This window comes from Acomys minous, assembly GCF_964271855.1.
Source record: "Acomys minous genome assembly, chromosome: 19".
Lineage (NCBI taxonomy): Eukaryota > Metazoa > Chordata > Mammalia > Rodentia > Muridae > Acomys > Acomys minous.
This window is the reverse complement of record NC_140499.1, coordinates 65,860,688-65,887,590: the sequence shown is the minus strand read 5'-3', so window position 1 is coordinate 65,887,590 and position 26,903 is coordinate 65,860,688. Positions and strand designations below refer to the sequence as shown.

The 26,903-nt window shown below is 47.7% G+C and overlaps 1 protein-coding gene across 2 annotated transcripts; it reads left to right on the top strand.

Annotated features, from left to right (window-relative positions):
* The first annotated feature begins 753 nt into the window (after nt 1–753).
* On the top strand, nt 754–24,178 carry CTXND2 (cortexin domain containing 2). 2 transcript variants are annotated; one of them, XM_084768830.1, is made up of 2 exons: nt 754–1,062; nt 22,700–24,178. In XM_084768830.1, exon 2 carries the CDS (start codon nt 22,772–22,774, stop codon nt 22,937–22,939), a length of 168 nt encoding a protein of 55 aa, XP_084624956.1. In that variant the 5' UTR covers nt 754–1,062; nt 22,700–22,771; the 3' UTR covers nt 22,940–24,178. The 2 variants fall into 2 exon arrangements, with proteins under 2 accessions (XP_084624956.1, XP_084624955.1); XM_084768829.1 differs by lacking the exon at nt 754–1,062 and adding an exon at nt 3,906–4,038.
* The last annotated feature ends 2,725 nt before the right edge of the window (nt 24,179–26,903 follow it).

Sequence of the window (26,903 nt, the reverse complement as noted above, 5' to 3'; positions counted from 1 at the left end):
TCTGAGCCTGTTCTGGACAGCTCAGCTTGCTTGAGATTTCCTCTTAGTGGTCCTCGGTACTTCCCCGTCCTTTAACCCCCAAGGAGAGAAGCAAAGAAAGAAGAGAGGAATTAGGAAAATCCCTCAATCTAACGTCTTCCCACAGACCGTAACAGACTGCAAAACAACCTTCCTAAACGACCAACAACTGCCACCTCCCACCTCTAGGAGCCCTCCCGTTTATGTACCCTCTGAAAAGTTCCCAGAATTCACACACGCCAGAAACTATCTGCTGCTGGCAAAAACATGCCTCTGCGAGAGCATGAAGGCAAATTGTGCTCGGCTGCTGCAGACAGCCCGAAGGAGGCCCACATCCCTGGAGTTACCATAAAAGCACATTCTTATACTATTTATCCCTCTCCCTCTCCCTCTCTCTCTCTCTGTTTAAGAATCCAAAATTCCAGGATTACAGAATTCTCTCTATAATGCAAATTTTTTGTTTTTTGTTTTTTCGAGACAGGGTTTCTCTGTGTAGCCTTGGCTGTTCTGGACTCCCTTTGTAGACCAGGCTGGCCTCGAACTCACAGTGATCCACCTGCCTCTGTCTCCTGAGTGCTGGGATTAAAGGCGTGCGTCACCACGCCCGACCTGGTGTGAGCTTTTGAAACCTCAAAGCCCACTCCCTGTGACACACATCCAACAAGGCCACAACCTGCTTGCTAACCCTTCCCTGACAGCTCATCCGCTGAGGATCAGGCGCACCCGAGTGTACAGCCCCATGCTCATTCAAACACAAGGCTGGAAGAATTTCAGAAACGTCCATTGGCTGCTCGGGGCTCGGGCTTAACGCAGTGGATCGTTTTTCCTACTCTTGGCGGGAGTGTCTGAAACTTGATTCGGCTTTAGTTGAAGTATTCATGAACCTTCTGCGTTCAGTGTGCCAGTCAGAAGGGACGGAGCAAACAAACCTCTCTGCCCTCCTAAGAGGCGGGTGATGAAAAAGGAGAGGCTGCCAAGAGCAAGAAGGCTGCCTGAGTAGGAGACTGCTGTGGCAACAGACAACCCGCCTGGCCTCTCCCAAAGGTGAGCGGCTGCCCACGGTGCCTTCACTGGGGAGAAACCCACTCCTTCTCAGTTCAGTAGTTAGATCGTGAAAACATGAAAGGGACCACTAGAGGGCGGTAAGAGCTTTGTTTTAGAAACTGCAGCATCCCTCTCTTGGGCATGGCCTCTTTTTGATTTTAGGAAATGCTGTGAGAAACTTTCGTTATCTCTGTATGACACACTACGTGCCTGTACGCTCATACTCCAGAGGGCCGAGGCAGGAGGATTGCTTCAGGCTTTGAGACAGCCTAGACTACTCAGAGATCCTAGGCCAGCCAAGGCTACATAGTGCAACCCTGTCTCAGAACAGAACTCCAAAGTCCGACTCTTCCCTGCCATCTCTTTCTAGTTTGGGTTCCCGGCAGGAGTGGCAGGTTACTGCCCGAGGGAAGGATGGAAGGATCTGGGGAGAAAACACATGAAAAAGAAGTGACTGGTCTTCCTGAGGGTCAAAGTGGGCTGACGAGGCATAAGATCGCAGATGCTGCTGTTGTGTCTCTTACAGTAGTGGGACCAAATTCAACATTAACCAGGAGATTCACATCTCATCTTCTATCCTCCACTCTAGTCCTGGGCACTGTTATTTGGGTTAAATGAAACAAAAAGAAGAAGAAAAAAAGCCTGCAACAGGACCTCTCTTTGGAAAACAGATTTTGACTGTGCTATTTTTGATCCTGTATCTGTCAAGAAAAAACCCACTTTTTTCCTGAGACGGAGTTTCACTCGGCAAGCCTCACTGACCCTCACTGTACACCAGGCTAGCCACAAACTATAGCTGAACCTCCTACCTCTGCTTCCTGAGGGCTTGGCTACAGGTGTGAGCCAGAGCATTCTTCAAGAAAAACTGTTTTGCCCGGTGTCATAACTCGCACTTGTAATCCAGGCATTCAGGGTGCTGGAGCAAGCTTCCTGGAAATATGCGGCCAGCCTGGGCTGCATAGTGAGTTCAAGGCCAGCATAAGATACATAGCAAAACCCCGACTTAAAAAAAAAAAGTTGTGCCCGGTATGGTGGCACACACCTTTAATCCCAGCACTTGGGAGGCAGAGGCAGGTGGATCGCTGTGAGTTCGAGGCCAGCCTGGTCTACAAAGCGAGTCCAGGACAGCCAAGGCTACACAGAGAAACCCTGTCTCGAGAAAAAAAATAAAAAAGAAAGAAAGGAAGGAAGAAAGTATTTAGACCTGAGCGTGGTGGTGCACATGTGCAATCTTAGAATTTAGCTGGTTGAGTCAGAGGTGTCACCAGTTTGAGCCTGGACCACAAGGCAAGCTCCAGTGTGACAGCCTGTCTTAAAATACCCATAGCAAAAATGCTTAATTTGGTACTTCAACACTTATGTCCTTTTTATTAAAGAAATGTTTGTAAGCCAGGTGTAGCAGTACACTCCTTTAATCCCGGGACACAGGAGGCAGAGGTAGGCAAATCTCTGTGAGTTTGAGGCCAGCCTGGTTTACAAAGAGAGTTCCAGGACAGCCAGGACTATACAGAGAAAGCCTGTCAAAAAAATAAAAAATAAAAAAAAAAAAAAAAGGAAAAAAGTTGTAAACATTAGGTCCCATAAAGTCTAAAGTCTAGAACTCTGCACATGAAAATAAGAGCCAAAGGTATTTTTATTTGTAATTTTCGGGAGACAAGAAAGTTATGAGCCTCACAGCTCTGGGTGACAATATAGAGAAATTTTAATTCAGAACACAGCTGCTCTGGCAAGAGATCACATCCAAAGACCTTCTAGGTCTGTGAGATCTGCCTGGAATTTAAACACCTTCAACCCAGGAGACAGAGGCAAGCAGATCCGAGTTCAAGGCCAGCCTGGTATAGAGCAAGTGTCAGGTAAAGAAAAGCTTAGGTCCAGGAATAGAGGTACATGTCTTTATCCCCAAACTGTGAAGGTAAAAATCACCCGTGTTTGAAAGTGATGTCTAATTGAGTGGCAGAAAACATGATGAATCAGAGAATGATTTTACAGAACAGGATCCGCCCAGCTCTCACCAGAACAGGGAGGAAAGAGGAAGCTACTTAAAGGAGCAACGCAGAGAGAGGGGGGAGGAGGCAGCTCTGCCAGGAGAGTTTTACAGAGAGGGGTTGAGTGAGCGAAGGAGCCAGATTAGAGCAGATGACTGGAGTCCATTGGAGGCCAAGCAGAGCAACTCAGGAGCCGAGGAGAGAAGCCAGAAAGAATAAGTCACCTGGGAGAGGAGATTGAGCCAGAACAGCTGAGTTGAACCAGCCAGGCCAGAGCAATAAGTCCCAGAGGCTGAAAACATTCTAGGCCTAGGTTAAGTCGTAGGGAGGCTAGAAGCTTCCAGGACTAGGCCTAGGTTGGCAGACAGAGGCGGTAAGCTTCTGAGACAATTGAAAACAGGAGAATAAAAGTTCCTTTTACAAGAGAAGTCTTGATAGATAGATAGATTTGTTTATTATGTATACAGTGCTCTGCCTGCATGTGCACCTGCAGGCCAGAAGAGGGCACCAGATCTCATTATAGATGGTTGTGAGCCACCATGTGGTTGCTGAGAATTGAACTCAGGACCTTTGGAAGAGCAGTCAGTGCTCTTAACCTCTGAGCCATCTCTCCAGCCCTGCAAGAGAAGTCTTTACAGGTAAATGAGATGCAGGGCCCAGCCCAACCCGATGTCCTAGTTGAAGAGAGAGGATGCTGAGGGAGACCCCACTCGTCACAGGATCTGAAGGCTGCAGGGTACCCTCCCTCTGCTGCGTTGCCTCTCCCCTCAGTCTCGTGCCCCTCACCCTGCCTGAGTCAGAATCTCCACTTATGACCCTTCTGTGATCTCTCCCTTCACAACACAAACATTCCTCTGTCTCTAGTTCTTTCCTCTCTCACCTGCTGTCACGTCAAGTCAGCTTCCCTGGGTGGTTTTCAACTACAAAGATTTTGCTCTTGATAACTCCTGGCTCGCAGTCCCACATAACGATGTGTCTCCTGAGCAATTCTGTGAGTACCTTCGGGTTTTTTTTTTCCCCTTTGTTTCAAGACAGCGTTTCTCTGTGTGTAGTCCTGGCTGTCCTGAACTCATTCTGTGGACCAGGGTGGCCTCAAATTCAGATCTACCTGCCTCTGCCTCGCTGCCTCAGCCAGACGATGGTGACACTCGCCTTTACTCCCAGCACTCGGGAGGCAGAGTCGGGTGGATCTCTGTGAGTTTGAGGCCAGCCAGGGCTACACAGTGTTGTTATAGAGAAAGAAAATCCCCGTCATTCAATTTGACCAATGAAGACTCGGGAGCCAGAGGCTGGGGTGAAAGCCTGCTAGTTCAGAGAGGCAGAGAAAGCACCCAGCTGACCTTCCTGCTCAGCCAGCACGCCAGAAGGAAGAAGCCAAAAGCCCTTCTCCTCCTTGCTGTCTTTGTGCTGTTCTCTCAAGTCCCTCCTTTCTGTTTAATCCCCGACAGCTGGTTACTTACTCAGCCTCTTGACCTAGGGCTAATTTTATTTAATCCTATTTACGGAAAAATTTTGGATTAAAGGTGTGGGCTAGGGCTGAGCTACTCCACAACTAAAAGCAGAGTGTTGTTGTTGTTGTTGTTGTTTTCCAAGGCAGGGTTTCTCTGTATAATGGTCCTGGGCTCACTTTGTAGACCAGGCAGGCCTCGGATTCACAGAGATCCCTCTACCTCTGCCTCCCTGAGTGCTGGTATTACAGCCATGTGCCGTCGCACCCAGGTTAGGAAACAGGCTTTAATAGTTCACAGTCTCAGGGTTCACAATGGGAACAAATATCCTGCAACAACAGAGAGAAACCCTGTCTCAAAAAAGGAAAAAGAAAAAAGAAAAAAAGGATGTGCCATCATGCCCAGCTTGTTTTTGCTTTTTTGAGACAGGATCACTTTATGTAACCCTGAATGTTCTGGAGCTCACTAGGTAGACCAGGCTGGCCTCAAACTCACAGAGAGCCATCCACCTGCCTCTCCTGCCCCAAACTAAATCAGTCATAGTCATAGCAAATACCACCTATTTCTAAAATGAGGGATTCAACCAATGGCAACCTAATATTTTTCTTTCGGCTTTATAACTGCAGCCTCACAACTGTATCATTTATCGCTTCCTTCCTTGCGTCTTCCCGCCTGCTATAGTGCTGTGTTGTGTGTTGTTTCTGCAGGGCGGGGGGTGGGGCTCCGCCAATGCTTACACAACTAACATGATTGATACGCCTCCATCCAGCCGCGCTCCCTACGCTCACCCTTGCCTTATATTTTCCTTGTACTGAGTGAATTCACAGCTGCAGAAGAGCTGCATTTTTAGTTATCTTTCCCACCCACCCACCCGCCCCCGCCAAGACAGGGTCTCTCTGTGTAGCCCTGGCTGTCCTAGACTCACTTTGTAGACCAGCCTGGCCTCGAACTCACAGCGATCCGCCTGCCTCTGCCTTTTGAGTGCTGGGATTAAAGGCGTGCACCACCAGGCCCAGCGAGGTCTTTTTTTTTTTTCTCTCTCTCTCTCTGCACCTGCACCATGTAGGGCACCGCCTATGCTTTCTTCTGGCACTTTCCACGTTTCAAGCCTCGTGCTGAGGCCTTTCGCCCAGTTGGAGTTAGTGATCTGCACAATGTGATGACTGTGGGTCCTGAGACACTCCTCTGCATACGGACCAGGGGGTTGAAGTTATGTTTAACCCACTCTCGGGCCTTCGGTTTTGTTCCATTGGTCTCCAGGACTGTTTTTGTGCCTTTGCCATCACGTTTTTTTTACAAAGACTCTGTAATATATCTTGAGATCTAGGATTGTAATTCTTCCAGGATTGTTTTTTGCTTGAGTTTGTTTTCACTATGCAGGGTATCTTGTGGTTTCACATAAATCTTAGAAAGAGTGTCCTAACCCTGTGGAGACAGAGGTGAGGGGTGTGGCTGGGGTCGCACTGGGTCTGCAATGGCTCCGCCGTTCCGTGAGCACGGGGCGTCCCCCATTTTCTAGTGTCTTTCTGTCTCTTTCTTGAGGGGTTTGAAAGTGCCAGTGTGTAGACCCTTGGCTCCCTCGGCTGGGATTACTCCTACATATTCTGTTTTCTCTGAGGCTGTTAATGCGGTTACGTTCACAATCCTCCCTGTATGTTTGTTGCTGGTGCGTTTAAAAAGCTACCGACTTGTGCAGCTCAATTCTCTGTCCTGCCACGTCGCTGGAGTTGCTTAGCATTCCTAGACGTTCTAGGGTAGAATTTTGGGGATGTCTAACACGGTGTCATTTCATCTGCAAGTAGATAGTTTTACTTCCTCTTGAACGCCGGTTGGCATCTGTTGAACTTCCTTCTCCTCCTTACTGCTCCAGCAGACATTTCAAGCACAATATTGTCTTGTTCCTGCCTTCAAGGGAAGGAGAAATGGCTCAGCGGTTAAGAGCACTGCCTGCCCTTCCAGAGGTCCTGAGTTCAATTCCCAGCAGCCACATGGTGGCTCACAGCCATCTATAATGAGATCTGGTGCCCTCTTCTGGCCTGCAGGTGTACATGCGGGCAGAGCACTGTACAAATTAAATAAATAAATACATCTTTAAAAAAGAAAGAAAAATAAAAGAATTGCTTCAAGCTTTTCGACATTTGGGAAGATGTTGGCTGTGAGTTTCTCACAGGTAGCTTTTACTGTGTAGAGGTGTGTTCCTTTCTAGCCCTATGTTCTCTAGGACTTTTATCATGAAACTGGGCTTTTGTTAAGGGATTTTTCTGTGTCTATTGAGATGATCGTGTGAACTTTGCCTTCAAGTCCTTTTCTATGATTTATCACATATTGACTGATAAAGCGAACGTGGCTGTGGTACATAATCTCCCTGGTGTACTCTGTACTGTAGCCACCCCGTGGGTCTTCAGATGGTTAAATTACTTCTGTACGACCAGGTTGTTTTACTTGTACGTACGTGCTCAAGATAAATAAGAACACCACGGGCTGGAGAGACGGCTCAGCTGCTAAAGGCTAGGCTCACAACCACAAATAAGAACGTCGTGTTAGGCCGGGCGTGGTGGCGCACGCCTTTAATCCCAGCACTCGGGAGGCAGAGGCAGGCGGATCACTGTGAGTTCAAAGCCAGCCTGGTCTACAAAGGGAGTCCAGGACAGCCAAGGCTACACAGAGAAACCCTGTCTCAAAAAAAAAAAAAAAAAAAAAAAAAAAAAAAAAAAAAGAACGTCGTGTTCAGGGTTGCCGAGATGGTTCAGCAGATAAAGGAGCTAGTCATGAAACCGGACAACTGAGTTTGATTGTACAAGTGGTGGAAGCAGGGGACCAAATCTCTCAAGTTGTCCTCCGACCTCCACAGGCACCTGTGAACACACACAGAGACTCTGCCTCTCTGTCTCTCTGTCTCTGTCTCTGTGTCTCTGTCTCTGTCTCTGTCTCTGTCTCTGTCTCTGTCTCTGTCTCTGTCTCTCTCTCTCTCTCTCTCTCTCTCTCTCTCTCTCTCTCTCTCTCAATAAGAGCATGATGGTGCATTCCTGCTCTTGGGGTCAGATGTCCTATGGTTGATCCATAAGGCCTCCAGTGAATACTATTACTCAGGGAGGCTGAGACAGTGAGATTTGCAACTCAAGACCAGTGAGTTCCAGACCAGCCTGGTCTACATGGCGAGTTCCAGGACAGCCAGGACTTGATAGAGAAACCCTGCTTCAAAAACAAAACAAACAAACAAACAAAAACCCAAAGACAGAGAGTAGGTTAGTGGTCATTTCAGGTCAAGGGAAGTCTAAGGTGATAGGAACATTGGTCTTGATGACGTCTGAACAACTCTGTATGCTTTAAATTGGCCATTGGTGATGGCATTTAACTGTAAACTGCAGTACTCAGGAGGACGAGGCAGGAAGATGGTGAGCTCAAGGCCTGTCTGAGCCATAGAGCAAGACCCTCTTTCAAAAAAAGGTGTGTGTGAGCTATTGAGATAGCTCAGCAGCGAGGAGCATTGATGTTCTTACAGAGGACCCGTGTTTGGCTCCCAGAACCACGGGATAGTTTATAGCCATCTGCAACCTCCCAGTTCCAAGAGATCTGTGTACCTGGTGCACAGACAGATGCTCAGGCACACCCATATACACATAAAATTTTATTTAAAAAAAGAAAAAGAAAAGGTGGTATTTGTATATTACTGTGTGTAAAATATACCAGGAAAACCATTCTGGTTAGTTTGTTGTCAACAGAAGGTTGAGCCGTCTGGGAAGAGGGAATCTAGGTCGGGAAAATGCCTTCATCGTAGCTGCTGATTTCTTAACGAGTGAGTCCTGTGAGGGCCCAGCCACCAGGTCCACTGCCGGCCTGGTCATGTGGTCCTGGTTTGGATAGGAGAGCAGGCTGAGCTTAATCTGAGGAGCAGGCCAATAAGCAGCACTCCTCCACGGTGTCTGCATCAGCGCCTACCGCTAACACCTTTCCCGCTAACTTCCTTCAGAGCAGACCTGCTACCTGGAAGTGTACGATAAAATGAACCTTTTCCTCCCTAAGTTGCTTGTGGTCATGGGGTCTATAACGGCAACAGGAAGGAAACTAAGACAAAAACTATTACTCAAAAAAGATGTAACTGTGGCGCTGGGCGAAAAATAGCTCAGTCGCTCAAGCGCTGCAAAAGCATGCGTAGCCGAGGTTACCCCCCAGCCGAGGTTACCCCCCAGAACCCCTGAAAAATCCCAGCTGTGGCAGCGAGTACCACACTTGTAACCCCTGGGCTGGGGAGCTGAAAAGCGAGGGATCCTGGAGATGTTGGCCAGCTGTCCGGGCAGGGAGAGACTGTGTCTCAGTGGAGGTGGAGAATGTTCCTTGTGACACTCAAGGTTGTCCTCTGCCCCCCACTTGCATGCACACATGTGCACACACACACACAGACACACACAGACCCATAAACATGAACACAAAGTTTGTTTGTTATGGCTTTTTTTTTTTTTTTTGAGACAGGGTTTCTCTGCATAACAGGCCTGTCTGACCTGGAACTCACCTTGTAGACCAGGCTGGCCTCCCTCAAACTCACAGAGATCTGCCTACTTCTGCCTCCCGAGTGCTGGGATTGAAGGTGTGTGCCACCACTGCCTGGCACAAACACACAAAATTTAAAAGACTCATCTCAATATCACTCATAAAATACTATAATTATATCTATATCAGTATAGGATGCTTTATCTATATTGGCTAAAATCACAAATTATGAAAAACACCACCTTTATTTGGTACAGACTGATTTATTTTGTCGTGTGTGTGTGTGTGTGTGTGTGTGTGTGTGTGTGTGTGTGTGTTGCCTGCATCCTCACATGTACACCACATGTGTGCCGTGTACTCTAAGGGCACAGGTGGTTAGATTCCGTGGGACTGGAGTTACAAGCTGTGATCTGCCTTACGGCTGCTGGGAACTGCCCTGAAAGAGCAGCCAGTGTTCTTAACTGCTGAGTCACTTGCTATGGTGCTGGGGACAGAGCCCTAGGGCCTTACACAAGTGACACGTCACCATGCCCCTGAGCTGCAGATTCTGCTACAGATGCCCCATTTCACTGTTAAGGCTGTGAGCAACAGGTACTGTTGTAGCTAGCTATAGGAATTTTTTTTGTCCACTGCTACAAACTGAACCCTGGGTCTTCAACTTCTACCACTAAACTACATCCCCAACCCTTCCAAGATATAATTAAGTGAAAAGGGCAAAATGCAAGGATACTTGTAATCCACAAAGGAACAGACAGACGCCCTATGTCTGTCGCCCAGCACCCAGGAGGCTGAGGCAAGAGGGGCTGGACGGGTCAAGGCCTACATTGCAAGCTCTGAGGCAGCCAGGGCTGCAACGTAGGACCTTATCTAAAAAAAAACAAACTAGACTCAGTAGCCATGTCTGTAATCTAACGTTTGGGAAGTGAAGACAGAAGAATCAGTATTTCAAGGTCATTCTCAAAAATAAAGTATCTATCTAACCAGGGCTATGGTTTCAAAATATAAATAAATAAATAAATAAATAAATAAATAAATAAATAAAAATTTAAAAGTTGGTTTTTCTGTCATATCTGGAATTGAGACAGTCTCATTTTAGTGGCCTTTTATATATGTTCTGTCAGGGGACATTTTTGTTGCTTCCATCCTTGTTTAGAATATTTGATTACCACAATAGCATACTTGATTATATTTTTTTCATGCTTTTATGGTGTTTAAGCTTGAACCCAGGGCCCTGTGCCTTCCAAACAAACATTCTGGCACTGAGCAGTTCCCTCAGTGCCTACCATTTTTGGTTGAGGGTGACCTTGAACTCCTGATTCTTCTGCCGCTTTCTCCCAAATACTGACTGTAGCCATATGCTACCACATCTGGGTTTGAGTTTTTGTTGTTGTTGTTGTTTGTTTGTTTGTTTTTGTGATGGTTCTGAGGATTGGACATAGGGCCTTGCGTATGCTGAGCATGTGCACTCATCCACTGAGGCATAGTCTCAACCCCACATAGTTTTCAAAAAAATTTTTTTTTCAAGACAAGGTTTTTCTGTGTAGCCCTGTCTGTCCTGGACTCCCTTTGTAGACCAGGCTGGCCTTGAACTCACAGCGATCCACCTGCCTCTGCCTTGCAAGTGCTGGCAGTAAAGGTGTGTGGGCCACCACGCCTGGCTGTTTTTGATTTTTTGTTGTTGTTGTTGTGTTTTATTTTATGTGTGAGTACATCGCTCACACGCATGTGTATGCGCCACCTGAGTGCCTGGTGCCCGTGGTCAGGACAGGGTTCAGAACTCCTAGAATAGGAGTCACAGACAGTGAGCTGCCGCGTGGGTTCTAGGACCGGAACCAGGGTCCTCCGCAAGGATAAGTGCTCTGGCGGGGCGGTGGTGGCGCATGCCCTCAGGCCAGATATAGTATCTTTCACTGAACCTAGGGGTAGCCATTTCAGTTAGACTGGCTGGCCAGGGAGACCCCAAGAGTTATGTGTCTCCTCTCCCCGACACCGTGGTACCAGCTACTGGCTTTCATGCGGGTGCTGGGCATCAGAACCCAGGCACTTTAACCCACTGATCAATGCCCCCAGGACCTGCCAACCCTCCTCTTCAATCAAGATCAGTGAACTGTAAAGTACCTTACACTTATCTTGTATCAACAGAGAAATTTGGCTAGAGGGCTCTGAAGGTGAAAGCCATTATTGTAACCAGTGCCAGCGGGGGCTGTACAAACACTGGGGAAATACTCCTGGGGGGGGAAAAGTAAGACTGGTTCTGCAATCTCTAAGCCTAACAATGCCTCTTAAAGGGCATCATGGTTTTCAAGACCAGGAGCAGGGGCAGTGCCCACAGGCCACGGCGACCACCAGCGAGGCATTCCTGTTAGGATGACGAGTTTGCTGCTGTGTGAGACAAGGTCTTGCTATGAGGTCAGCAAGCAGAAATGCTATCCCCTCCCCCGCCCCCTCAGCCTCCAAGGCGCTGAGACCCGAGGCTTGTGACGTTGCACTCTGCCGAGACAGTGCTATTTTAAAAGGGTCAATGACAGATTAACGTTGCACAAAAAACAAACAAAACAAAAAACAACAACAACAACAAAACAAGCCACAGGTGCTGTTCACATAAACACAACCAGATTTAACCAGAACGCCACCAGGCCATTGGCTTGCTGTGGCCACACTCAGCTCACTAAGCGAGGAACACTTGATTTCTCCCAGTTTCTTTCTTCCCGTTGCTTCTTCTGGGAGTATCTAGGGCCTCCAGAGAGAGAGAAGAGCTATGAAAGTCTGAATCAACTCTAAAACCAAAAATTTAAAGCGGCTTTTTGTTTTGTTTTGTTTCGAGACAGGGTCTCTCTGTGTAGCCCTGGCTGTCCTGGGCTCACTTTGTAGACCAGGCTGGCCTCGAACTCACACTGAGGCGGGCCTCGCAGGTGCTGAGATTATAGGCGTGCGTCACCGTATGCAACTTCCTCTCTGTTCTTGTGAGCGTTGGGCATGTCCTGTTCTGTCAGATCTTTCTATGGTTTGTCACTGTGTCTATCTCTCAATTAGACGTTATTTTCTTTCTTTCTTTCAAGATTTATTTATTCATTTTACAGTATTTTACCTGCATGTGAGCCACCAGGCCAGAAGAGGGCACCAGATCTCATTGTAGATGGTTGTGAGCCACCATGTGGTTGCTGGGAATTGAACTCAGGACCTTTGGAAGAACAGTCAGTGACCTTAACCTCTGAGCCATCTCTCCAGCCGCCTAAATGTTATTTTCAAACATGGTTGCCTCCTTCTACAAATTAACCTCGCTCTACATTGTTTGGGATTAAAGGTGCATACGAAAGGCATGCCAGTCCTGCAGCCAGATGGCACGGAATCCATAACGTGTCAGCATTCCAGACGGATCACGGAGACTTAGAAGGTCTTTGGATGTGATCCTTTACCAGAGCAGCCATGTTGCTGCATTAAAATTCATCCACAGAGGGGAGCACCAATCTATAAGTATAAACACACATGTGATCTGATGGGTGCTCCGCCCGAGCAAGCTTCCCCGGAGCTCAGAGGAGGGCAGGACGACAGATAGGCACAGCATGTCTAATGTAACTACAACAAAATAAAACAAACAAACAAAAAACAGTAGTAGCTGCCACACTAAGGCCTATGATGTCTCCAGTTGAAGGATTGTGACCAGCTTTACAGTACCAAGCATAAATTCCCTCCTGTGGAACATGCCTCAAAGTTATTCAGAAAGCCATTGGTTACCCCAATGTTGCTAATAAAAAAAAAATCCCAAGTCAGATGCTGGGGTGAAAACCTGCTAGCTTAGAGAGGCAGAGAAAGCACCCAGCTGACCTTCCCGCTCAGCTCATGTCCCAGGGGAAAAAGACAGCTAAAATCCAAAATCCCAAGGCCAAAAGCTTGCTCGCTCAAGTCACTGGACAGCCCAGGAGGAAATGGCCAAAAGCTGCTCCTCCCCCCCCCCCACTGTCACAAACACCCTTCAACGCGAAGTCCCTCCTCTCTGCTTAACCTCTGTCAGCTGGTTTCCTGCTCCACCTCTAGACCTAGGGTTAATTTTATTTAATCCAGTTACAAAATGCTCTCGGGATTAAAGGTGTGTGCTAGGGTCGAGCTGCTGTTTTAATTGAAAATCCCTGGTGGTTATATTTTACCGATAAGCATTCAGGAGTCAGGTGTTGTGGTAAAAAACCTGCTAGCTCAGAGAGGCAGAGAAATCACCCAGCTGAACTTCCTACTCAGCTCACCCCCAGTGGGGAAGGCCCAAAAAGGGCTCACTGAAGCTCAGCTGACAGCCCAGGAGGAAAAAGGCCCAAAAACCCAAGGCCAAAGGCTTCCTAGCTCAAGGCCCAAAAAGCCAAAGGCCAAGGAGCCCAGGAGCTCTAAGAGCCAAGCTGAAGCTCAGGTTAAAGACTAAAAGCCTCTTCTGTTTCTCCACAGTGGCTTAAACACCCCTCAACTCAAAGCCCCGCCTACTCTCCAATCCCTGTCAGCTGCTTTCTTGCTCCGCCCCTTGACCTAGGGCTAACTTTATTAAATCCTGTGTACAGAGAGCTCTTGGATTAAAGATGTTTGTAAAGCTGGCTGAACCACACGTTAATCACCTGTTTACAAAAGACAGAAAATTCTTGGATTAAAGGTGTGGTAGGGCTCTACTACTGCTGGGCTTTGCGGGACAGAGGTCAAGCGCCAGATTTCCTGAGCTCAGAGAAAAGGAGTGCCTCCCTCCTGCCTCCTGGCTCCAGCTGGCCACAAAAGCCACACTCGGAGAAAAGGTGACTCACCTGCTTCCATCCGTTTCAAAGCAGCCTCTGAATTATCAAGAGACTCCAATCCGGAGACTAGCCCCCGGAAGATTTCCATTCCACAACCCAGGCTTTTAAAAACCCGGGGTCCCCAAGTGGGGAGCGCTTTTTGTCCTTTTCCCATGTCCTCTCTGCCTTTTGCCCTTTCCTCCGATTTTTCTGGCTTTTTATCTCCCTTGTTGTTAGCTTAGCTAGGACTCTCATCTCTAGACTGAACGTATGAGAGTTAGTACATGAACCTAGTTTTTTGTCTCTGGGATGTCTTATTCTGGAAAAGAGAGCTTCGCTACCCTGCACGCGCCCCCCCCCCAAGCCCTGGGTGCCCTTCCCCCACAGCGCAGGAGGATACTCGGATTCACAGTTCTTCCTGGGACTGGATCTCAGAACAAGCCTCCAGGCAGCCAGCTTCTCCAGAGCTCCCAGGAGCAGAGGCAGGCGTGCCTGGCTAGGGGCAGCTCCTTGAGCTAGCTTCCCAGAAGGCTGAGGGAAACACTGGGGAGTGTGTGTGTGTGTGTGTGTGTGTGTGTGTGTGTGTGTGTGTGTGTGTGTGTTGGGGGGGAGTGCTTAATTCAACAAACCACAAGAAACAGGGAGTTACAGTTCACTTTCATGGATCACATTGGGATCAAAGACAGGTTTTTAGAGTTCACAACCTCAGGGGTCACAGTGAGGTCAAAGATCCTTAACACTGAGCCATGCCATAAACAGAAAGTTCTTGGATTAAAGGTGTGTGTTAGGGCTGACCCACACCAAACAAAAGACAGGCTTTTACAGTTCACGATGAGATCAGATATCCTCCAATACCCCATGACTGACTTACAACGATACCAACAGTGAACACACCGGTACCTGGCCGTTCGGTTGTACATCACACAGGATCCCATAAATGGGTAAAATGTAAAACTTTTTTTTTTATGTGTAGGAATGTTTGCCCGCATGTACGTGTGTGTGTGTGTGTGTGTGTGTGTGTGTATCCTGTGTGTGCTTAGACTTTCCAGATGTCAGAAGACAGCATTATATTCCCCAGAACTGGACTTAAAAATGGTTGTCAGCTGCCTCGTGGGTGCTGGGAACCAAGCCCGGTTTCTGCAAGAGTAATAACGCTCTTCACCACTGTGCCAGTTTGTTCACAACTCCTCCCAACCCCAGGGCCCATCAGCATGCATAGCACCTTCGCACATTATGAGAGAAAGCCCGCAAGGAGGAATCTTCCTCTTCTGCTCCAGATTGATCTATGTGCTGTAATGATGGGCAATCAAATTTAGCCCTGACGAGCTGGGCGTGGTGGTGCATGCCTTTAATCCCAGCACTCGGGAGGCAGAGGCAGGTGGATCTCTGTGAGTTCGAGGCCAGCCTGGTCTACAAAGTGAGTCCAGGACAGCCAGGGCTACACAGAGAAATCCTGTCTCCAAAAACAAAAAATAAATAAAGAGCTTAGCCCTGCTGAACTAAATTTTAATCATGGAAAATTGATTTTTGGATGTACATGAAATTTCATCAAGGGCTGAGAATGACAGTAAAGTACAGAGTGATTGGGACAATGACAATGCTGTGCTACTACCCAGCTGGGCTGGAGGGATGGTGCGCTGGCTAAGACACCTGACACTCTTCCAGGAGTGCTGAGCTGGGTTCCCCAGGAGTGCTGAGCTGGGTTCCCCAGGAGTGCTGAGCTGGGTTCCCAGCACCTAGTTGGATGCTCATGAGCTTCAGGGCATATGAGTTCCTTCTTTGGCCCTCCATGGGCACCAGACACACATCACACACACACACACACACACACACACACACACACACGGCATACATAAACACACATGGCACACACAAACATACATGGCAGGCACACACACAGCATACACAAACACACATGGCACACACAAATACATATGGCATACACAAACAAATACAAATGGCACACACATGTATAAAAATAGAAATAAACCTCAAAAAAGAAAAAAAATAAAGAAAACTGAAGCCAGGAGTGGTGGTGCATTGTTTTCAATGAAAACCTCAAATGTTCTGCTTTACCAATAAAGACTCAGGAGCCAGATGCTGCGGTGAAAAACCTGCTAGCTCAGAGAGGCAGAGAAAGCACCCAGCTGACCTTCCTGCTCAGCTCACATCCCGATGGAAAAGGCCCAAAAGCTCACTAGCTCAGCTGACAGCCCAGGAGGAAAAGGCCAAAAAACCCAAGGACAAAGGTCTACTAGCTCAAAGCCCTAAAAGTTAAAAGAGCCAAAGGCCAAGGAGCTGAGCAGCTTAAGAGCTAAAGCTAAAAGCACAAGAGCTTCTTCTACTTGTACTTGCTGTCTTAAATCCACCTCAACTCAGGCTAAAAAAAAGGACTGGAGAGATGGCTCAGAGGTTAAGAGCACTGGCTGCTCTTCCAAAGGTCCTGAGTTCAATTCCCAGCACCCACATGGTGCCTCACAACCATCTATAATGAGATCTGGTGCCCTCTGCTGGCTTATAGGTGTACATGCAGGCAGAGTACTGTACACATAAAAATGAATCTTAAAAAACAAAACAGAACTCAAAGTCCCTCCTACTCTTTAATCCCTACTCTTTAAAGCCAGTTGGTTTGTTGCTTCTCCTCTTGACCTAGGGTTAACTTTATTAAATCCTGGGTACAGAAAGATCTCGGATTGAAGGTGTGTGTTAGGGCTCAACTGCACCGAACAAAAGACAGGTGAGGTTTGTTTTTTTTTTTTTAAGATTTATTTATTATATATACAGTGCTCTGCCTGCATGTACACCTGCATGCCAGAAGAGGGCATTAGATCACATTATAGATGGTTGTGAGCCATCATGTGGTTGCTGGGAATTGAACTCAGGACCTTTGGAAGAGCAGCCAGTGCTCTTAACCTCTGAGCCATCTCTCCAGCCCAAAAGACAGGCTTTTACAGCTCACAATCTCTGGGATCAAAGATCCTGCTGAAAGACCCCACTTCTAAATGTTGTTTAGTCAAGGCTTGCTATTTTGTAAATGATTCTATTTTGTAAGGCTTGTACAATGGTTAAGGGAGGTCACCTGAAAGGCTCAGTCAGACTGGAAAAATACCACCATGTCACAAGGCTCGCAGACGTCACAAGGTTCATGGTCACCCACCATTTCACAAGGTCTACACAAGCGGTTCTGGAAAACTGCCCTGGGGCCAAGTTATTGGAAAAACAGGATGTATGGTCAGTGAATAGGCTAGCCTAACCATTTCCTGATTCCAAAGCCCTAACCAGAGCTAAATCTAGCCACATTAAGTTAGCCAATCAAGACCCTGTAACTATGCTTCTCGCTTCTGTAACCCCCGCTTCCTGCTTCCCACCCTATAAAAGGGTCTCCTCCCCTTCACTCGGCGCGCCAGTCATCCGATAGACTGTGTCGCCCGGGTACCCGTGTAATCAATAAAGCCTCTTGTGTTTGCAACCGGACTTTTGGTTTCGCTGGTTCTTGGGGAGGGTCTCCCTGACGAAGGACACTCCGTGAGGAGGGTCTTTCATTTGGGGGCTCGTCCGGGATTGAGACCCCCGCCCAGGGACCACCGACCCAAAATCGGGAGGTAAGTTCTCTGCTGCTGGCATTGTGGGTATTGTGTGTCTTGTTTGTCTCCTGGTTGTCCTCCATCTCTGTGCTACTCTGAGACTCAATTGGGTCATTAGTATCTGGTGGAGGCTAGAAGGAGTTGACGAACTCGGACTTCTCCTCCACACCCCTGGGAGACGTCCCACGGGGGTATCCGGGGTCCTTAGGACCCATCTGAGAGGACGATCCGACTCGGCTTGGTTGGGGCTTCGCCCCTGGTCAACGGATACGCTCCTCGTCTGGGAGACGGGGAAACCGGAACCCCAACGCAGTCTCCAATTGGTTTACTTTCATTTTGGTGCCGGCACCGCGCAGCGCGATCTATCTCTTTTGGTTTGTTGTTAATCTTTCTTGTCACTCTGTGTACACTCCCTTTCTCTGCAGACATGGGCCAGACAGTTACCACCCCGCTGACCTTAACCCTTAGTGGACAGGTTAAGGCAAAGGTGATGGACCCAGGCCCTCATGGCCACCCTGACCAAGTCCCATACATCATTACTTGGGAGACTCTGGTCCGCGACCCACTCCCTTGGGTTAAGCCTTTCCTTTCCTCGCCACCTAACCACTCCCTCCACCTTACCAGGGCCCTCAGCCCCCGGCGGGTGCTGCACCTCCCGCCGCTCCGGAGGCACCTCCCCAATCCCAAGCAGCAGCTTCCTCCCCTGTGGCGGGCCGCTTGCGGAACCGCCGGGAACAAACCCCGGACGCCACCTCCCAGGCTTTTCCCTTGCGAGCAGGCAATGGAGGACAAATTCAATATTGGCCTTTCTCTGCCTCAGACCTCTACAACTGGAAAAATAATAACTCTCCTTTTTCTAAGGATCCCACTAGACTTACTTCCTTGATCGAGTCTATTTTAGTGACTCACCAGCCTACCTGGGACGACTGCCAGCAACTCCTGCAGACGCTCCTGACCACCGAAAAATACCAGCGAGTCATTCAAGAGGCACGGAAAAATGTCCCAGGAGAGAATGGGCGGCCAACCCAGCTGCTCAACGAGATTAATAGCGCTTTTCCCTTAAAACGCCCTAAATGGGACTTCAATACGCAGGAGAATACTGGCTGAGACTCACGGGACCCGCCCTGATCTAACCGACCAGCCCCTCCGGAATGCTGACTGCACCTGGTTTACGGACGGCAGCAGTTTCCTGGAAAATGGAGAACGGCGAGCAGGAGCCGCCGTAACAACCATCAAGGATGTAATTTGGTCCAGCCCTCTCCCCCCGGGGACATCAGCCCAGCGTGCCGAGCTGATAGCTCTGACCAAAGCACTGTAGCTGGCCAGCGGTAAACACCTCAACGTATACACCGACAGCAGGTATGCCTTTGCCACAGCCCATATCCATGAAAAAATTTACCGGAGGAGGGGCCTACTGACCTCGGAGGGCAAAGAAATTAAAAATAAGACTGAGATACTGGCCCTGCTAAAAGCCCTACACTTGCCCCGGGCACCAGAAAGGAACTTCCCTGGAGGCAGAGAAAAACAGGATGGCCGATAAAGCCGCTCGCTTGGCAGCACTCTCCAGGAAAAGGGCTCTGCTTAGAAAAAGTGCCCCACTCCCATCAGGCCCTATGCAACAAAACCCTCACGATCTATCCCGGCAAATATTGGCTCACCGGGCCTACTGGGACTCAATGGGCCTGCAACTCGGGACTAACCCCCTGTGTGTCAGCCACAGTGCTTACCCAAACCAGTGACTTCTGTGTTCTGGTCGAAGTCTGGCCCAGGGTTACCTACCATCACCCTAGTTATATATACTCTCATTATAAAGGAATGACCAGACATCCCAGAGAACCTGTCTCCCTCACCCTAGCCTTGTTGTTAGGCGGTCTCACCGTGGGAGGAATAGCTGCAGGAATAGGAACAGGAGCCACCGCCCTAGCTGAAACATACCAGTTCAGACAGCTCCAGCAGGCCATGCACACCGATCTTGTGACATTAGAAGAATCTATATCGGCCCTAGAAAAATCATTAACCTCACTCTCTGAGGTGGTCCTCCAGAACAGGAGAGGACTGGACATTCTGTTCCTTCAAGAAGGTGGACTCTGTGCAGCTCTGAAAGAGGAATGTTGTTTCTATGTGGATCATACTGGGCTAGTCAGAGATAGTATGAGCAAATTAAGAAAAAGACTAAAGCAGAGACAGCGTCTCTTTGAGTCAGGCCAGTCATGGTACGAGAGATGGTTTAATGGGTCCCCCTGGTTTACCACCCTAATCTCCTCCCTGCTAGGACCAATCATTATTATACTCTTGATTCTCCTATTTGGACCCTGCATCCTCAACAGATTGGTCCAATTCATGAAAGATAGGTTATCCATAATCCAAGCGATGGTCCTCACCCAGCAATACCATCGCCTAAAGCAGGAAATGGAAACTGAAATAGAATGAAAGATTCCATTCTAGTTCATAGAAAAAGAGGGGAATGAAAGACCCCACTTCTAAATGTTGTTTAGTCAAGGCTTGCTATTTTGTAAATGATTCTATTTTGTAAGGCTTGTACAATGGTTAAGGGAGGTCACCTGAAAGGCTCAGTCAGACTGGAAAAATACCACCATGTCACAAGGCTCGCAGACGTCACAAGGTTCATGGTCACCCACCATTTCACAAGGTCTACACAAGCGGTTCTGGAAAACTGCCCTGGGGCCAAGTTATTGGAAAAACAGGATGTATGGTCAGTGAATAGGCTAGCCTAACCATTTCCTGATTCCAAAGCCCTAACCAGAGCTAAATCTAGCCACATTAAGTTAGCCAATCAAGACCCTGTAACTATGCTTCTCGCTTCTGTAACCCCCGCTTCCTGCTTCCCACCCTATAAAAGGGTCTCCTCCCCTTCACTCGGCGCGCCAGTCATCCGATAGACTGTGTCGCCCGGGTACCCGTGTAATCAATAAAGCCTCTTGCGTTTGCAACCGGACTTTTGGTTTCGCTGGTTCTTGGGGAGGGTCTCCCTGACGAAGGACACTCCGTGAGGAGGGTCTTTCACTGCAACAGGGCAGGCCTTTAATTCCAGCACTCAAAAGGAACAGGAAAGAAGATTTCCATGAGTTCAAGGCCAGCCAGGAAATCCTGTTTCAAAGAAAAATTACACAAATTTTGTACAATAGGTTTTCTAGGAAATAGAGGAAAAGTCAGAGAGGGATATGGAATTGGAGTGTTTTGGGTTTTTTGTTCTTGTTTTTGCGACAGTCTCACTGTGTAACTCCAGCTGACCTAGAACTTGTGATGTAGACCTGTTGGGAAACCATGCTACTAAGGTCACAGGCAGCCATTACCAGAAAGCCCCGAGCTCTGTGCAAAATGGAGGATGTCCTTTGTTGGCTAGGCTTCCTCTTCACTGCCTGGGGGGATCCGGGATCCCCACAAGCCTGAGGAAATTCATGTAGTCCTTAGGGAAATTACAGGTCCAGCTTTCCTGCAGACCAGCTCAGGGAATGGTGAAAAGCAGAGAAGAGAAAGCCTTAGCGGATCCACTGCGGGGAGAATTGAGCAGGTGGTGAGCAGCTGGTTAAGGGAGACCAACCATCGGGGAACAACTGGCTAGAGCAGCCAGCTGCTAAGGAACAGGAAACTGAAGGTCTTAAGGCTGAGGAGAACTTTATTTTTCTGTCTCTCACATGTTTACTGTCTGTCTCTGCCACTTGTTTATTGTTACCCTTGGGTCAACCCCAGTACTTTCTTTCTTTCTTTCTTTCTTTTTTTTTTTTTTTTTTTTTTTTTTGGTTTTTCAAGACAGGATTTCTCTGTGTAGCCTTGGCTGTCCTAGACTCCCTTAGACCAGGCTGGCCTCGAACTCACAGAGATCCGCCTGCCTCTCAATTTGTTTTTTCAATACAAATTATATCATGATTTCTATCATCTTTTTTTTTTTCTTTTCGAGATAGGGCTTCTCTGTGTAGCCTTGGCTGTCCTGGACTCCTGTGTAGACAAGGCTGGCCTCGAACTCACAGGGATCCACCTGCCTCTGCCTCCCGAGTGCTGGCATTAAAAGTGTGCACCACCACGCCCGGTTTGATTTTTCTCATCTTTTACAGTCATTAGGGCATTTAAAAATCAACAAAGCAAGAAAACAGTCTAACAAGAAAATACAAACAATTCTGTATAACCTACAATAAAGCGTATAGTAAAAATCAATTTCCAAGCAATGGTCAGCATAGCCTGATTATTTCTTAAACAATGCTCAGGGAAGTTTAATCATAAATATCCCCAGGCTAAGGCCATTGTGATTGTCATAGCAACATAGCTTGAGCTAAATGTTCTCTAATAAAAGACTTGCTGGGCAGATGGCGCACGCCTTTAATCCCAGCACTCGGGAGGCAGAGGCAGGCGGATCACTGTGAGTTCGAGGCCAGCCTGGTCTACAAAGTGAGTCCAGGATAGCCAAGGCTACACAGAGAGACCCTGTCTCAAAAAAAAAAAGAAAGAAAGAAAGAAAAGAAAAGGAAAAGAAAAACTTGATTTATTCCTAGTCCCAAACCAAGAGGTGTGCTATCCATGCCTAGGCTGATTGCCAAGAGGCCCTCTATTGTAAAATCTCTATAAGGCATGACGTTCCAAGCCCACCTTCCGTTGCTCTCAAAGCAGATTCTAAAGAAACTTTTCTACTGTAAACAGTATCTAACCAGGTACTGTTATGTGAAGGTCCTAACTTTCTTCCAGGCAGCTTCTGCCTGACTGCACACAGCCAGAGCCAGGAGCTCACTGTCTCAAGCCTTTGGCCAGATGACCTCTTTCCACCTTCCCTTTGGGAAAAGTTTTCCCTGTGTAAGTTTCATCAGGGCTCACAGTCAAAGTGAGAAACAGAAAGTTTTAGAAGAAAAGCAAATTTCAAGGTAGTTTTCACACTTGGACGTACATAATATTTAAGAGTGATCAGCCACAGATCTTTGGAACTTTGTCAATCAAAGCCTCATCAGCTGCTTTGGATGTCTGGCTAGCATGCTGGACAGTTGGGGGTCTGTGGATCTTTGTCAAGCAAAGCCTCTCCAGCTTGTCTGGACACAACTCCCTTTCTCCCAACAAGAACCCACCCAGCAAGCACCCAGGATTCCTATCATGTTAATGAGGCATCTCAGCCCTTCAGCCAATGACATTTACCCACCCAGGATTTGCCAACCACACCCCCACAAAGTCCTATGTAACCCTCAGTCACCAGGAATAAAATTAATCCTGCTGAGATCAAAGACATGCGCTACCGTGCCCGGCTCGTAAATCAATGTTGATTTTTTTTTCAACCCTTGGTCCCTTTAGCTTCCACACACTGCTAATGCAGGTGCAAACCTGCACAAGACAAAAAACGAACTTGTTAATGCTCTTTCTTTCTTTTTTTTTTTTTTAATTTTCCCTAGAAACATGACAAATCTGAAGATACACCTTAGGAGGTAGCTGCATCTGGAAGACAGTAAGAGGTGTGTGAACTCATGGAAGACCCGAGCCTGTCCCTTGGTGTCGATGTGGACAAAGGCTTTGCCATTGCCTTTGTCGTCCTTGTGTTCCTGTTTCTAATAGTGATGGTTGTTCGGTGTATAAAGTTTGTGAAGAATCCCTATGAGGCCAGCTCTGCAATCACAGATTCATCCCTGAGCTAAAGAACCATAAACGCTGGTCGACCCCCTCACGAGAGACTCTCGATCTTTCTAAGGGGGGGTGGGGTGGTACGTTCGGCAGGAGCTTAGGCAGCCAGGGCTTTGCCTCAAACCCCAACCCTCCGTTTCCTCCGCCTCCTAAGTACCAGGACTACAAAGTATGCTCCTTCACAAGATTTCAAATCTTTTATATTGCTGCGTATGATCCAGACTTTTATAATCTCTTACCTCCACATTTCTCAAACTTCCCATCTTGTGTTCTGCGGCAAGTACGCAGCAATCTCAAGATTCCTACACAAAAATCTCTCCAGAGAGAAAAACAAAACAAAAGGAACATCTTGATACTACAGTATAACACAGCACTACGTTTGCTGAGGCCCCTCTGAAACTAGAAGCTGACTTGGAGGTTGCCAATTTGATTTGTTCCTTACAAATATAAGGTATGCAGAAACGGTGAACTGTAAGTGGCCTTGGGCTACTTGGTTGGGTTGTTTTTCCTACCTCCTGACAGCACCCCCATCCCTTCCAACCCCCCAACACTAGGAGAATGGGGAAGGGGGGCATTGATAGCATTAGCCCACTTCCTGATGGCTAAGGGTGTTGAGTTCCTTGGAGAGAGTTTGATCTTCATGGTCAGGATATGTCCAACCAGCAAGCAGCAACTCAGCAACAAACAGCAGCAGCAGCAGCAGCAGCCACTGCTTTTTAGGGCTCTGGCATTGATATGCTCTCTAGAGGCCCCAGAGTTCCAAACATAAACTAGCTTCAGCTGGCAACATCAAGTTTCTGCCAGAGCGTGAGACAAATCATAGTTATCAGTTCTGGACAATCTGAAGCAGCCCTGTATACTACATCTGGGATTAAAACAAAAACATAACTGGGTGTGGTGGCGCAGCCTTTAATCTCAGCACTCGGGAGGCGGAGGCAGGAGGATCGCTGTAAGTTTGAGGTCAGCCTGGTCTACAGAGTGAGTTCAGGACAGGCAGGGCTACAAAGAGAAACCTTGTCTCGAAAAACCAAAAATAAATAAATAAATAAATAATGAAACAAAAACATATTCACAAAACATTTCAATGTTAAAACAACAACAACAATAACAAAATTCTCACTACAATAAACATCCAGCAACACCTCTTCATGTTGTCAAATCTGCTCCCTTCTCAAAAGGGCAGAGCTTTGTGGTATAGATAGTCTAATTTGCCTGAAGTGAGTCCTCCAGTCTCTGCCAGGCAAAGTTCCCTCATTTCTAATCCGAGTGGACCCAGTGGAGATCCAAAAGGTACATACCCTAATGCCTGAATGCAAGGGACATACTCTGATTTGGGGAAAATCTTTAAAGAAATATAGACTCTAGCCAGGAATGGTGGTGCACGCCTTTAATCCCAGCACTTGGGAGGCAGAGGCAGGCGGATCACTGTGAGTTTGAGGCCAGCCTGGTCTACAAAGAGAGTCCAGGACAGCCAAATCTAACACAGAGAAACTCTGTCTCGAAAAAGCAAAACAAACAAACAAACAAACAAAAAACCCAACAGCAACAACAAAAAATAAATAATTACTTTTAAATCAGATGAGGTGATTCACACCTATAATACCAGTACGTGAGGGTCAGAGGTAGGAAGATTGAGTTCTTTGTTTTTGTTTTCCTGTTTATTCGTTAAAGATTATTACTTACATAGTGCTCTGCCTGCATGCACACCTGCAGGTCAGCAGAGGGCACCAGATCTCATTATAGATGGTTGTGAGCCACCATGTGGTTGCTGGGAATTGAACTCAGGACCTTTGTGAGAGCAGCCAGTGCTCTTACCCTCTGAGCCGTCTCTGCAGCCCGAGGACTGAGTTCTTACCTTGGGTCAGAGAGCTATTTTAAACCGATCCTCAGGAGATGGGAGGCTGGGGGAGAGGAGAACCATATCAAGATGAAGATGAAGGCAGAGATTTGAGTCATGTAGCCACAGGCCAAAAACCACTAGATGCTAAGAGACAAGAATTCTCTCGGGAGCCTTCGGTGGCATGGCCTCACCTGCAGCTTGGGTGTGGACTCCTTCACACGGTGCTAATCAAAAGGCCAAGAAGCTATTTGACTTCAGATTTCTGCTCTTCAGAACCGTGAGAGAATACACTTCTGCCTGGTCACACCAGGAAGTGTGGCCCATTTTGTTGTGACAGTCACAGGAAGCTGATAGGTCACCCTGTCACCGGTTTTCCAGAGACCTTTTTGTTTGTTTTTTTCAATGCAGGGTTTCTCTGTGTAACAGCTCTGACTGTCCTGGAACTTGCTATGTAGACCAAGCTGGCCTTGAACTCACAGAGATCCAACTGCCTCTGTGTCCTGAATCCCGCTATGTGCCACCACGCTCAGCTATCCAGCCACCTTTTTTGTTTGGTTGGTTCGGCTTGGTTTGGTTTGGTTTTTGGGGATAGGCTGTTCTATCTGTAGCAGAGATCCACCTGCTTCTGCCTCCTGAGTGCTGAGGTTAAAGGCGTGCGCCGCCACCACACCTAGCTTGAGAGAGCTTTTTACAAAAAGGAAATCGTGAGTCTCCGCTGTCTAAAGTGTGAAGGAGGAGACACGTGAAAGCCAGATATCAGTGCGTTGGCAAGGAAATCCACAAAGGAGTCGGCCAGTAAGAAAGGGGCGTCTGGTCCGCTGGAGCTCAAGAAGAGCTACTCGAAGGAGGACTGGCTCTGTGGTGGCCGCCACGGAGAATGAAAATGGTCGCGTCCAGCCATGCCCAGCAACTACTCTAGACAAAGGGAGCTACCCCGTGAGTGTGAACTGAGAGCCATCATCCGCTACGTCACCTGGAACCACACTGACCAGCAAGCAGTCATCTCAGAGGAAACTCGGACCCCTGCTGGGCCAGGCTGTCCGCTGCCCTAGTCGTCCCTCTACACCCCAGCATTCAACCATCCAGGCATCAAAAATAAGCATAGGGCTGGGGCTGGGGTGGCCAGGTCCTGCCTGGCTTTCAGCTCGGACTCTCAGTTATCCTCCTGCCTCAGCTCCCAAGTGCTGGGACCTCAGGCTTGGATCACCACACTCTGAAAGATTCTAAAGGATTTTGACTGCAGTCATGCTGGGAGCCAAGGCCTCCCATCTTGAGGACAGGGTACCATTCCACTATAATTGTTTAGGAAGTGACAGAGCCTTTTAACTGCGCCTCCCCCTGTGCTCACAGGACTGCTCATAGTTTTGAAGCCCAAACTCAGCAGTTTTCACATGAAAGGTAAGTATTTACCACTGAACTACACCCCAACCCCCCACCTCCCAACACTGTAAAGTGTTTTCTGTAAGTGCAAAGTCAAAAGTTCTCAGCTAGTACAGGAAAAAAAAAAGAGCTAGAGAGATGGCTCGGCGCTTAAGAGAACTTGCTGCTCTTGCAGAGGGCACAGGGTCAGTTTGCCGTATGCACAGGGCAGCTCCCAGTTGTCTGTAACTACACCTCCAGGGAATCTAATGCCTCTGTCCTCTGCAGCCATTTGCACTTACATGCACCTACACATAATCGAAAATAATAAAGATATTTTTTATTTGCTTTGCTTTTTGAGAAAAGGGTCTCAGCATGTAGCTCTGGCTGTTCTGAAATTCACCATGTTCGAGGCTGGCCTTGAACTCACAGAGACCCACCTTTCTCTGTCTCCCTAGTGCTGGGATCAAAGGTGTGTGCCACCACACCCAACCCATAAAAAAAATCATAAAAAATAAAATTTTAAGTATGCTGTAGATTTTTAATTTTTTTAGTGTTTTCCTGCATGTATGTCTGTGTACCATCTGTGTGCCTGGTCAATGCTATAGCCCTAGAACTGGAGTTACAGATGGCTGTGAGCAGCCATGCGGGCGCTGCGAACTGAACCCAGGACCTCTGTCAGGTGCTCTTATCCTTTGACTCCCAAATTTTTTTTTTCTTTTTTTTTTTTTTTTTTCTTTTTTGGTTTTTTGAGACAGGGTCTCTCTGTGTAGCCTTGG